This window comes from Dromiciops gliroides, chromosome 2 (assembly GCF_019393635.1).
Source record: "Dromiciops gliroides isolate mDroGli1 chromosome 2, mDroGli1.pri, whole genome shotgun sequence".
In the NCBI taxonomy this organism is placed as follows: domain Eukaryota; kingdom Metazoa; phylum Chordata; class Mammalia; order Microbiotheria; family Microbiotheriidae; genus Dromiciops; species Dromiciops gliroides.
The window spans coordinates 230,658,832-230,671,408 of NC_057862.1; the positions used below are offsets into that span (position 1 = coordinate 230,658,832).

The 12,577-nt window shown below is 41.2% G+C and overlaps 2 protein-coding genes across 9 annotated transcripts in view; both read right to left on the reverse strand.

The window, feature by feature from the left end:
* The window catches only part of LOC122737954 (neurexin-3-beta), a 747,838-nt gene that overhangs the window by 685,977 nt on the left and 49,284 nt on the right, over positions 1-12,577 (reverse strand). The gene's annotated exons all lie outside the window — the stretch shown is intronic.
* LOC122741733 (adenine phosphoribosyltransferase-like) lies at positions 1,084-2,243 on the reverse strand. The gene is made up of 2 exons (XM_043985465.1): positions 2,184-2,243; positions 1,084-1,620 (listed from the first exon to the last, which is right to left on the reverse strand). The coding sequence occupies exons 1-2, from the start codon at positions 2,241-2,243 to the stop codon at positions 1,084-1,086; spliced, it is 597 nt and encodes a 198-aa protein (XP_043841400.1).

Sequence of the window (12,577 nt, forward strand, 5' to 3'; positions counted from 1 at the left end):
CAAACTGGAAAGGCTTTGAGTTAAAGCCCAAATGATATATGTCTGTTTTCTGAGAACCAGACTAGTCTGGAGAAGCTAAATACCAGGTTGGTCTCTGATAAATTTGCTAATCACATATTCTTTTTTGTGTGTGTGAATAAATGATTTAATTATCAGATACAGATGGCATCGGGCAGGATTCCCTAGGACAGACAAGGCTACTGTTCCACAGACGTCCTCAACTCAATTCCAGGTTTAGCGTTCCCATTTTGCCACATCTGGCCAGCTGGTTCTTCCTCCTTGTACAACGGCCCCATCAGGGCCTAAATCTGTCATTGAAAGGGATCAGGACAGAGTTTTGTGACACACAAGATTGTGCGTTGCATGAAAAACAAACGAAAATGTGTAAAAAGTTCAGGAGTTGAGCCTTGAGTGGTCTCACTTATTGGCACAGGCCCCAGGGATCTGATGTCGCACAAGGTGGGAAGAATTCCACCTGCCAGGGTTGTAGACAAGGGGAGCAGAGGCTATGGCTTTGTATGGGAGGGAGATGATCCCCCATGGCCCCTTCCACCATATTCCATTTGGGTCACAGCTCTGGGGTCTTGGGGCAGCCCCCTCTAGAGATGTAGCTCAACCTGGGGCAGAGGGAGGTTAAGGTCACAGAGCTAGGAAATTAACCGATTGTATTCCAAATTCTAAACCATAAAACCTGCTTTTCATTGGTACCAAATTAAGGGTCTAGAGTGTACTCAGAGCAGGAGGAAGGTGGCCCTGGGGTAGAGAAACTACGTCAGAGTGCCCTCTGCCAAGCAGAGCCCTTCTCTGGAAGCTGGTCTCCACCCTCCAGGCAGGAGTGACAGACAATGGCGGGAAGGTCCTTGGCTACAGGGGCCAAAATGGCGCCCCATGCTGCCTTCTTCAGGTGGAGGAGGGATGGGAGCCACCGCGGGCCTTTGGAGCCCTCTAGTGGTGCGAGGAGGTAGCGCCTCTCCCCAAGGAGGGCTGGCTTACATCTCCACTTGCATAGCTGGACAGTTGAAGGCACTTGGAGTGAGACTGAGAGCCAGTCCAGGCAGGGAATGCGCTGACCGCGGCCCGGCCTCAGTTGTACTGCAGCAAGGAGAAGAAGGGCACGGGGGCCACCTTCTCCCTCCCCTTCAGTGAGGTCAGCTCCACCGGGGTCAGGCACTCCAGCACCTCGGCCTTGAGGCTCTGCAGAAGTTTGCAGGCGGCCTCCATGGTACCTCCAGTGGCCAGCCAATCATCCACAATCACCACCTTCTGTCCCGGCTCAACGGCGTCTTTCCGGATCTCCAATTCTGCCTGACCATATTCCAGAGAGTGAGTGATGGACACCGTGGGCCCCGGGAGCTTCCCTTGCTTCTGAATGAGCACAAACCCGATGCCGAGTTTCTGGGCCAGAGAGGGACCAAACAGGAAGCCCCGAGCTTCCAAACCTGCAATATAATCGATCTTTGTCTTGTGGTTTTCTTTCAGGTGATGGGCCAGAAGCTCAATGCTGGCCTTGAAAGCATCTGGGTCCTTCAGCAAAGGAGTGATGTCCCGGAATAGAATGCCGGGCTCGGGGAAGTCAGGGAAGCTCGGGACCCGCCCCGCCAGGAGCTGCAGCTTGACACTCTACGCCTGCTCTGCGAAGTGGCACTCGCTAATCACATATTCTTGAAGATTATCCACTAAAGCATAGAAATCTTATGGGCTGCCTCGGTAGATCAAAGGTCTTTAAACTGAGAGCCATGAACTTGTTTATTTTTTTAAATTTCTAACTCTATTTTCATATAATGAGTTTCTTTTTTAATGTGACTCATTTTATTTATTTAAAATTCTAAGAAAGGGTCAACAGATTTCAAAAGACTTCAGACTCCCAAAGGGGTCTATGACACAAAAACAGATTAAGAACTCCTGTGGTAAAAGGACTTCCCACATTGAGGAAATTACTGTTCATTAAGCCTTCATTCAATAAGCATTTTTGTATCTATTATGTATAAATCACTGCGGTAATACATATAAAAAGGAAGAAGACTCCTCCTTGCCCTTAAGAAAATTACAAAATAGTAGTAGACGTAAGACATATGTAAAAAGAAGTATAATCACATGTAAAAATGATAAATACACTGAAAGGGTACAAGGGTATAAAAAAGTGCTAAGAGATTTTGAAGGAGAAGAAGGAAGTTATTTCTCACTAGGTGATGAGGGAAAGCTTTATGAAGGTTTGGTGGCAGAGACTCACTGTATTTTTCCATTTTGGCATCAGTATTGCTATTTTAGAATAAGCCTCATTTTTAGTGTTAAATGGACATTTACATCTGTTGCCTATGTTTTATCTTCCTTTACCCTAGTATTTGTGTAAGACCACCCAAAGAACAAGTAGAATCTGCACTTTCTCAGACCCCTGAGGTGAAATGAGATCATATTTCTAAAGTGCTTATCAAAGTACTGGCACATAGTAGGTGTATAAATGTGAATTCCCTTTTTTCCCCTTGCTGAAGGCCAATGTTAGAATATCATATTAGTTAGTCTATGTGAGGGGAAGCTAAGGTGGCGCAGTGGATAAAGAACTGACCCTGGATTCAAGAGTACCTGGGTTCAAATCCAGCCCCAGACACTTGACACTTACTAGCTATGTGACCCTGGGCAAGTCACTTAACCCCCATTGCCCCACCAAAAACAAAAAAAGAAAGAAAGAAAGTCTATGTGACTAGTCCTATGTGACTATCAAAATGCCCCAAAGTCCAGTTGTGATACTGGTACCACTGTGTGTTTTGTATATACTATATTTACATGTGGGAAATGGTTCATATACAGAATCTGCCTTGTCCCATAGAGACATACTTTTCTATGTGTCAACTATTTCTGATACTTGCCTAGATCTATAACTTAATGTATGGAATAAACTTTATACTGACTTGTCATAATGAAGGAGGGGTTTTGTTTTCTTTTGTTTTTCTTTGGCTTGGTTTGGGTTTGTTTGTTTGTTATTCAGACACATCATTTGGCATTGTGGTATGGTCCTCAAAGGAAGAAGAGGACTTTTGAATGTGGAAATGCAGGGGGATACATGCTACAGAGAGGGAATGCCGTGAACAAAGGCACAGATTTGGGAAAGCAGGATCCATGTTTAAGAGATGGTAGGTACTCTAATTCAAGTAAAGAAAAGGATTCAAGAGGTTATGGGGTGGGGCAGCTAGGTGGCACAGTGAATAAAGCACTGGTCCTGGATTCAGGAAGACCTGAGTTCAAATCTGGCCTCAGACACTTGACACTTACTAACTTTGTGACCCTGGGCAAGTCACTTAACCCTCATAGCCCCACCAAAAAAAAAAAAAAAGGAAAGAAAAAGAAAAAGAAAGGGGTTATGGGGCAGCTCTGAAATGACTGGAAGAGATAGCTCCAAGGTGAGCATGTTCATTGGGGTCAGATGTGACAGAGAAGTCGGAGAAGATGACAACCAAGAGAAGGCTATTTAGATTTTTTAATTAGGAGACCACTATTCCCCTTCATGACCTTGGGCAAGTAATTGTACACTTGTACTTCCTTTTCCATAAGTAAAATGAAAGGGTTGAATTCTAATGTCCTTTATAGCTCTTCATCTATGACCATAGAATTATACAGGTAGCTGGCTAGAGATTACAGATAGAGAAAGATACATATATGGATATAGATCTATCTATCCAGATGTATGTACATACATATATATACATAGGCATATCTCCATATATATACATATGTATATGTATATACAAAGCAAGAGATGATGGGTTTAGATGTAGAGAAATTTTGAGGTAGAGAGAAGGGACCTTGAGGGACAACATTATGACCATTTTCCTCCTACAGTGAGAGGCAAGGTCAGCTGCTTAGAGTAAGAGAGGTAGAGGATAAGATGAGAGGTTTGAGGAGAGTAGGAAAAGTTTGTAAGATTGCTGGGAAGAGGAATATACAATGACTGCCAAGTAACATTGAGGGCCCAGCTGAAGTTAGTGAGTATGAGTTTGTAATAGATACAATCAGTATGGTGTTGCTCCTTTCTCCAGCATAGTCTGGTAGCCTGGTAGTAGAGAAATAAAACAGTAGTAGAGAAATAAAACAGGTATCCTGAGCTTTCAGATTGGCAAAACAGGAATAGCAAAAGGGCACAGGAGGGTTAGGACAGTACCAAGCACAGTTTTGAGCTAGTTGACTACTTCAAGATAGGTGATGAATGTAACCAAAAGTAAGGGGTGGTAGTGATGGAATGGGAAAATAATTGCTTTGTGTGATCCAGCAGAAAGAGCCAGAGACTAGGAATCAAGAAAACCTTGGTTCTGGTCCCAGAGCCTCCACTTAAAATGTTATTTGACCTTGAGCAAAGTGACATCATCTCTTTGGGACTGAGTTTTTTCATCTGTAAACTGAGGGGGTTGGATTAGATTAGATCCTTTCAAGCTCTAACAATTTATGATTCTGCTACTGGAGGTGTCCCTCGAAAAAATATAATATCCTTGAGGCCAAAGACTTTTTGATTTTGTCTTTGTATACCCAGAGCCTAGCACCTACTATGCTCTTAATTAATGAGTGCTAAATGAATGAATGAATGAATGATTTAATAAATGAGGAAAAGGATTCTCCATTCCATAAGATCCTTGTGAATAGGCACATTTGTTTTGATTTTTTTTTTTGTAAGTTCATCATCTAGAATACTGCTTGTCCCATGGCTGGTAGCTGGTACTAAATCATGTTACTAAATTGAATTGAATTGAAAGATGAACACTTTTTGTGGGCAGTCTGGTAATATATCACAGAAGTGGTAGTACTCAGTTTGAGCCTTCAGTAAAGGGAGGACCTGGATAAATGAAGAGGAAGGGGGAGCATTGCTCAGTGGTCAAGGGGCAAAATAGAGAAGTATATATGAACATCAGATTTGGAGGATATTAAGTTAACTACTTATTGCAAAGTAGGTCCCTTCCTATATTGGCAGGATGAGTTTCCTTGCTAGGAATTCCCCATACCAGGTATTCTTAATCTGGGGTCCAAATATTTGTTTTTTTCTTTTGTTTTGTTTTTATTCTTGTTATTTGTCCTTTGTTTCAAAGAGGACCATGACATTGGGAGGTGATGTCATGAATTGCAGTGAACTGGATTTAAGTGAGGTAGGGTTCTGCAAAGTGACCAGCCTCAGTCTCTCCTCCTGAGCTATCTGGGTACAGTGGCAAAATATATGTCAGGATGGCTGGAAATGTTTTGAGGCAATTGGGTTAAGTGACTTGTCCAGGGTCACAAAGCTAGTAGTGATAAGTGTCTGAAGCCAGATTTGAATTTTGATCATCCTGATTCCAGGGCCAGTGTTCTATCCACTGTGGCACCTAGCTGCTCCTTTGTTTTTATAACTGCATTCTAATATAATTTTTGTAATAATTTGTATTTTATTTCATGAAACTATAGCAAGTCACATAACTCTAATTGCCTCAGTTCCCTCATCTGTAAAATGAGCTAGAGAAGGAACAGGCAAACTACTCCACTGTTATTGCCAAGAAACCCCCAAATGGGGTCATGAAGAGTCAGACTTGACTAAACCACAACAACCACAAAATATTCTGAGAAGAGATCCATAGGCTTCATCAGTCTGCCAAAGAGTTCCATGGCACACAAAAAAGTTAAGAACCTCTACTCTTTGATAATTAAAACATGGATCCAGTCTAAAAGTAAGCCTTAATCAAATTCTCTCCATCTGGGACTTATTTCCACATCTTTAGACATTCTTCTGTTCTTGTAGATCTTTGTTCTTTATCATTCTTAATATGTAGAGAGTGAAATTAGACACAGAACTATCTTGTATCGTGCCACTGACAGCAGAAGGGACAATGGGTATATATACAAAGCTACTGGAAGAGTAAGGCTAAGTTTCACTCTTGCCTTCTGAACTATCTACCTGTTCAAAGGAAGAGAAGAACTTCTCTATTAGAACTGAGACTACTTTCCTCCCTCCCTCTTGCAAAAGAAATGTACTGCCTTTAAAGGAAAATAGCAGTAAAAACCAAATAGTTCTCAGGTGGCATGCACAAACACGCCCACAACTTCAACAAATCCCTGTTCTTTAAAATGAAAACTCTTTAGACTTTAACATAAAAGCACATCCCCTGTAGCTACAATCAACATTTTGAAGGGAAACTGTACAGTTCTTTAGTATCAATTATGAGAGGGCTTGTGCAGTGCTGCTAAATTTTCTGTCTCCTAACCAGTAAAGGGCAGTGAAGGGGATCCCCTGAGGGAGCTGAGCTGGTAGGCTGGACAAGCCAAACTCTCCATCACAATCTGGTAGTTAGGGCTTACGATATTTATTCTGCTCCAGTGTCTTCTCTCTCCTCTGAACTGTAAATATATAAATAAATGCCTTGCTATGCCACCCCCATCATAATTCGGTATCAGTTTAAAAAGGCATTTAAGAACATTTCATGCACCAATTACATCAAAAAAGTTGTGATACATAATAAGTTCAAAGTCGCAGCTTCTCTGCTAATTTCATTTATGAAGGAGATGCTAAAAGGAATGAAATTAGTTACAGTTTAACCCTGTGCTTCTTCCAAATTATTATTGTTGTTTCCCTAACAACTTCAGCACTATGTCTGGTTGGACAGGGCAATACCAACTATTCATCAAGGTCTTCTATAAAAAGAAAGAAATGAATGGACATTCATTTCCTCTCCCTCCTCAGTTTCCCCTCCTTAACTTGCTTCTGGGTCATAAAAAATTGCACCAAGGTTCATTAACCTAGCTTTCAATGCCAACCATCCCATAGTGGGTGGAATTGCTCCACCCCCCCCCCCCAGTACATCATCTTAATCAGCAACTTAGAAAGCAATGTCACATAAAACAGCGGCAGACCTGAAAAACCGCTGTAATTGCAATAGTGCCGCTAACTAACCATTCAGCTCCACTTCTGGATAATTAAGGAGGTGGTTTATGACAGGCACTTGTGGCATTTAGAACAGTAAATGAGAGTAGCAGAACGTGCCACCCCAGGAACCCCTCAGTAAGTGCATGAAAAAGAGGGAGGTAGGATTTAGAACTTTATCTGGGAATAGCAGTAGCATATGTAGCTGTTTATGTTGGTCAGAGAATAAATAAAATGAAGCTTTGTATTTAGGTAGGGTAGAGGAGAAAAGGAATGAAGGAGAACATGTGTTGTTGTTGTTTTTTTTTTTCAAGAGGTGGAAAATTGGCTAAAACTAAGGAAAATCCACTCTTTTTCTTGCTAAGCTTTCTTTCTTTCAGTGTTTTTTTTTTCTTCCTCCAAACGGGTAGCCAAGGGGATAATTTAGCAGCCAGACATTTGCAAAGGTAGCTGCTGTGTGCTTAAATTACCAGAGAAATGCTTTCAATTGCTTCCCTTTAGAATGAAAGAGTGGTATGGTATTTTACCCATGGTAGCTCTGTAAAAGCAGCAGGAATGGAGCGGGGGAATGGTGGAAAAGCAGGAAGGGAATAAAAGAAGGATTGTGAGTAAGGATAAAACCTAAGCTTAACTGCTTGGGGTAACCACCTCTTAGGTAAAATCCACAGATTATAAAGTGGAGACATCCAACTTGGTCTGCGTCTTCCTTTTGCGTGTCCTGTTAATTAAACCATATCCAATGGCTGTGCTTAGAATTTGCTTGCTTTGGAACTGTCCAAAATGCTCAGTGAACATAACATGCTACCACCACACAGAGAGACTGAAAATCACAAGACTCCTCACCAAACTTTCACCACTCCATAAGATATATATCAGGTTTCCCCATATCTGTTCATATGTTTCTGCCTCTGAGAAAAGATGAGACTAAAGATGGATAAGATAGAAAGCCCACGCAATTCAATTCACCAAACACTTAATTATTTAAGTACTATATGCCAGAAACAGTGCTGGATGCTGAGGATCAAAAGACAAAAATGAAATAGTCCCCATTCTCACTAAGCTTAAATTCTACTAGAGTACAAATAAAAATGGAAGAGAAAAATTCAACGAGGGGCATTTGTCAATGTTACTTTCTTACAAAAACATATATTTGTAAAGATAGAAAATCCTATTCTCCATGATAGGTAAGTGATTATTTTTTAACAAGTCGAGTTGCATGTGTTATCGTTGGGAGTGACAAAACTTACAGTGGAGGGAAAGAGGGTGTGATTTTTCAAATCTTGCCTAGATTGTACAAATCATCATTGAAGCTCAGAGTATTAGGGCTGTATAGAGTCTTAGTAATTATTTACTCCAACCTCAACATTTTACAGATGAAGAAACTGAGATCCCAAGAGGTTAAATGATGACTAAGATAATGCAACTAGTAAGTGGCAGCCACAGCTAAGATATTGTTTCTGAATCAATTATGCTCCGAGATCCTCCACAAGCATCAGCTTCCCCTACTCCTAAAGCAACAGAGGGATAAACCCAATTTATTCTATATTTTAGGTCTCTTGGCTCACTTTTAAAAAGCCTTAAGCATGAAGTCTTATGCTCTTTTGTTTGCCTAGTTGGCTAGAAAAATAAATAGCCTGAAAGAGAGTAACTGATTAGGTGAGTGACCCTCTGAAAGTCACTTTCTGAAACTATATTCAAATAGGAATATAGATTGTTGCAAAAGTCTAAGTGCCCTTTTAAATGACTAAGTCTTGAAATTGTATTCCTATTTTAACTTGTCTCATCAGGGTCTTGGGAAAATTAATGAGAACATTTATTAAACAGGGAAATGTGGATTCCATAGAGACAAACACTTAAAAAAATAACATTTTTTACTAAAAGCAGTCCCCAGATTACCTATGCTAGTTAGGGGAATAAGTCTGCTGTGCACAAGAACAAAATTCATTCTATTCATTAGAAAACCTCTCATGGCTTTCAATTCTTGAGTCAACATGAACAAGTTCCTGGAAAAGAGATAAACATGAGAAAATAAGTAAATGTATTTGAGGTGCTTGAACAAGAAAAGATGGGGTCTAGCACTTCTGGGCTCTGAAGCTCATTTGAAATACATTATTTCTTTCACATATTAAATTATAGAGCCAGCATTCAAATGCTTAGTAAATGGCAATAATGTCACTTTGGCAATGTTTGTAAACATCAATGTAAATGGACTGAGCTTGAGATGATGCAGCTTTTATCTCATCTGGGCAACTCCCTCTAAAGATGAGCAAAGCAACAAAAGCAAGACAATGGAGTGATGGTGGATAGAAGGCCTGTCTTGGAGTATGGAAGAACTGGGTTCCAATCATGTTTATGACTGTCACATAAAATGACTGTGTGACCACTGGGAAATCACTTTACATCTTAGTACCCCCAGGAAATTTACTATATAAATTGCAAACAATTTACTAATCTGCATTGGTAGACTGATTTATCCAGAAAGAGAGTTCCCTACACAAATGAAATTACAGGTCCTGAACAACAACCACAAAAACAACAACAACAACAAAACTCCACAATTGTAGAGGATATCAATCACTCTTTTAAGCCTCTACTATGTGCCAGGCACTGTGCTAAGCGCTGTGGAGATAACAAGAGTCAAAAGACAGTCCCTGCCTTCAAGGACCTTACAATCTAATGGGGGAAACAACAGGTAAACAAATTTATGCAAAGCAAGCTACATTCTGGATAAAGCAGAAATTATTTTAAAAGAGAAAGCACTGGAATTAAGAGGGGTTAGGGAAGGCTTCCTGGAGAAGGTAGAATATTAGTTGAGACTTAAAGGAAGCCACAGAGATCAGAAGTAGGGCAAAAGAGGGAGAGTGTTCCATGTATGGAGGGCAGCCAGAGAAAATGCCCTGAAAGATTGCTTGTCTTATTAGTGGAACAGCCAGGAGGCCAGTGTCACTGAATCAAAGGGCCCTTCAGCCAAAGGTAGCCCAAATTTCTACCTTGCGGAAGCATAAATTCTGTGCCCTATCTATTCTCCAGAAAGAGATATTTCACAGGGCTTCCTATTCTGACAGGCTAATCCACAATAGGCTTCTAACTAACTGAGTGGGGAATGTGTGAAATGTGCTGCATAAGCAGGGTAAGTATGTGGAAGTCAGCTTACAGCACTGCCTGCTGTTTTTAGTAAACACTTTGGGAAATGGTTGACAGCTACAGATTCAAGAAAAGCCTGCAATTTTCTTCTAAGACACAAAGGATCACCTGGGGCAGACATTCAATTCAATTTAAAAGGCATTTATTTTTAAAAAGGCATTTATTGAGCACCTACTGTGTGCTGGGCAGTAGAAGTACAAAGACAAAAAAATGAAATGGCCCTTGTTTTCAAGGAGCTGAATCAGGGAAGAGGAGGTATTGCGGCACAGTGAGAGAAGGATCCACACTATTCTTTTTTTTTTTTTTTTGTGGGGCAATGGGGGTTAAGTGACTTGCCCAGGGTCATACATCTCGTAAGTGTCAAGTGTCTGAGGCTGGATTTGAACTCAGGTCCTCCTGAATCCAGGGCCGGTGCTTTATCCACTGTGCCACCTAGCTGCCCCTCACACTATTCTATCTTAATGACAACTCGCATTCATATAGAACTGCTCATATCTTGGGGGACTACTAGGAGGCGTCATAGTGCACAGAGTGCTGGGTCTGGAATAAGGAAGATTCATTTTCCTGAATTCAAATCAAGCCTCAGACACTTACTAGATATGTGACCCACTAAAGTAATTTAACCCTACTTGCCTCAATTCCCCATCCACAAAAATGAGCTGGAGAAGGAAATGTCAAACTAATCCAGTATCTTTGACAATAAAACCCACTGAATGAGGTCACAATGAATTGGACACAATGGAACAAAAACATCTCATATCTTGTCGTATCATCCCCCAAATAACCTGGTTAGCTGTACAAGTATCTCTACCTCCATACTGAAGAGGAAAATACCAAGGTTCAGACAGAAGTGCCTTGCCCAAGATCATACAGGCACTAAGTAGCAAGGATAAGACTTGAACACAAATCCTTTAATTCTAGAGTCGGTGAGTATTTGCTTTTGTTGTTGCTGTTGTTTTATCTCCAAACCCCATGGCCTTCTGCCCATGGTGATATACATAAGTTGGGACAAATAACGTTCATTTTATATAAGAATTGTATGACATTGGCAAGTTAGACACCATTCCCACCTTGTTATACATTCTATTGGACTCCTTTGAACTCTTCCATCCTATCCCTAGGAACTTTGCCATTGGAAAATTCTATCGTCCTTCGAGATCTGATCAGCCTTAGTACCTAAAAGCTCATTAGTGCTTTCTGCCTTTTTGATTGGAGCATGGAGAAACAAATCTAAAATCTCCATTTAAAGAGAGAGCCCAGGGCAGCTAGATGGCGCAGTGGATAGAGCACCGGCCCTGGAGTCAGGAGTACCTGAGTTCAAATCCGGCCTCAGACAGTTAATACTAGCTGTGTGACCCTGGGCAAGTCACTTAACCCCAATTGCATCACTAAAAAACAAAAACAAATAAAGAGAGAGCCCAGGCCAGACATCTCTTCATTTCTCACTGGCTCTGCACTTTGTGGTGGGGGGTGGGGGTGGGGTGGGGAGCTTTTTTAAATCATGTCCCCATGCCAGGTACCTTCTCCTCTAACATTCTCCATTTCAGTTTCCTTTCATATATTGTCTTATGCCTTAGTTTCTAAACTCTTTGAAGGTTGGGACATTCTGTCTTTTTCATATTTCCAGGGCTTAGTACAGTGACTGCCCCCATAGTAGTCACTTAATGTTTACTAACTGACTGACTGAAACACAGGGATCTTTTCCTTCCTGCTCCAACCAAGTCTACAGACACTGCTCACTCCTCCACCTAAACATAATACTGGATCCCATGGAAGAACCTTTCAGAATTCTTTTTTGAAAAAAGGAAAGAAAGAAAGAAAAGGCTTCTTGTCCTAAGTAATGCAATGACATCACTCCTAGAGAGGGGATGAGCACACATGAGGCTGTCATCTCACACACACACACACACACACACACACACATACACACAATGTTAATGCCACACTGCATCTCTTCTTAACCCCATGGCCTAAGGGTTTAGATCAACATTTCCTATTGCCTTCTGCATTGGAACTCTGGAGCAGGAAATCCCAGCTCTCCAAGAGGTTAAGCAAATGCCAAAGAGAAAGAGAGAAGAGAGCAATAAAATTGCTAATTCCAATGTTTCTTCTCTAAAACCCAAGAGAGGGAGAAAAAAAAGATGAAAGTGTGTGGGAGCTGCAGTGGGGAGGGGGGGGGAGATTGAGAAGGATGGAGGATGACCAAAGGGAAGAAAGGCTGGGGGAAGGGAGGGGGAAAAGGTATGTTGGATAACTTATGTTTGTGTAAATAATTCAGGACTTTTGTTTTTTTTTTTGGTCTGAAGTATTTGGAAAAGAAGTACAGTTGGATACAGTTGGATATTTACAACTTTTTGTTTGTTTTGCTTTGTGTATGTGTGTGTGTGTGTGTGTGTGTGTTTTGTTTTTATTTTGGGGTTTTTTTGTAGGGCAATGAGGGTTAAGTGACTTGCCCAGGGTCACACAGCTAGTAAGTGTCAAGTGTCTGAGGCCAGATTTGAACTCAGAAACTCCTGAATTCAGGGCCGGCGCATTATCCACTGTGCCACCTTAGCTGCCCCCTAT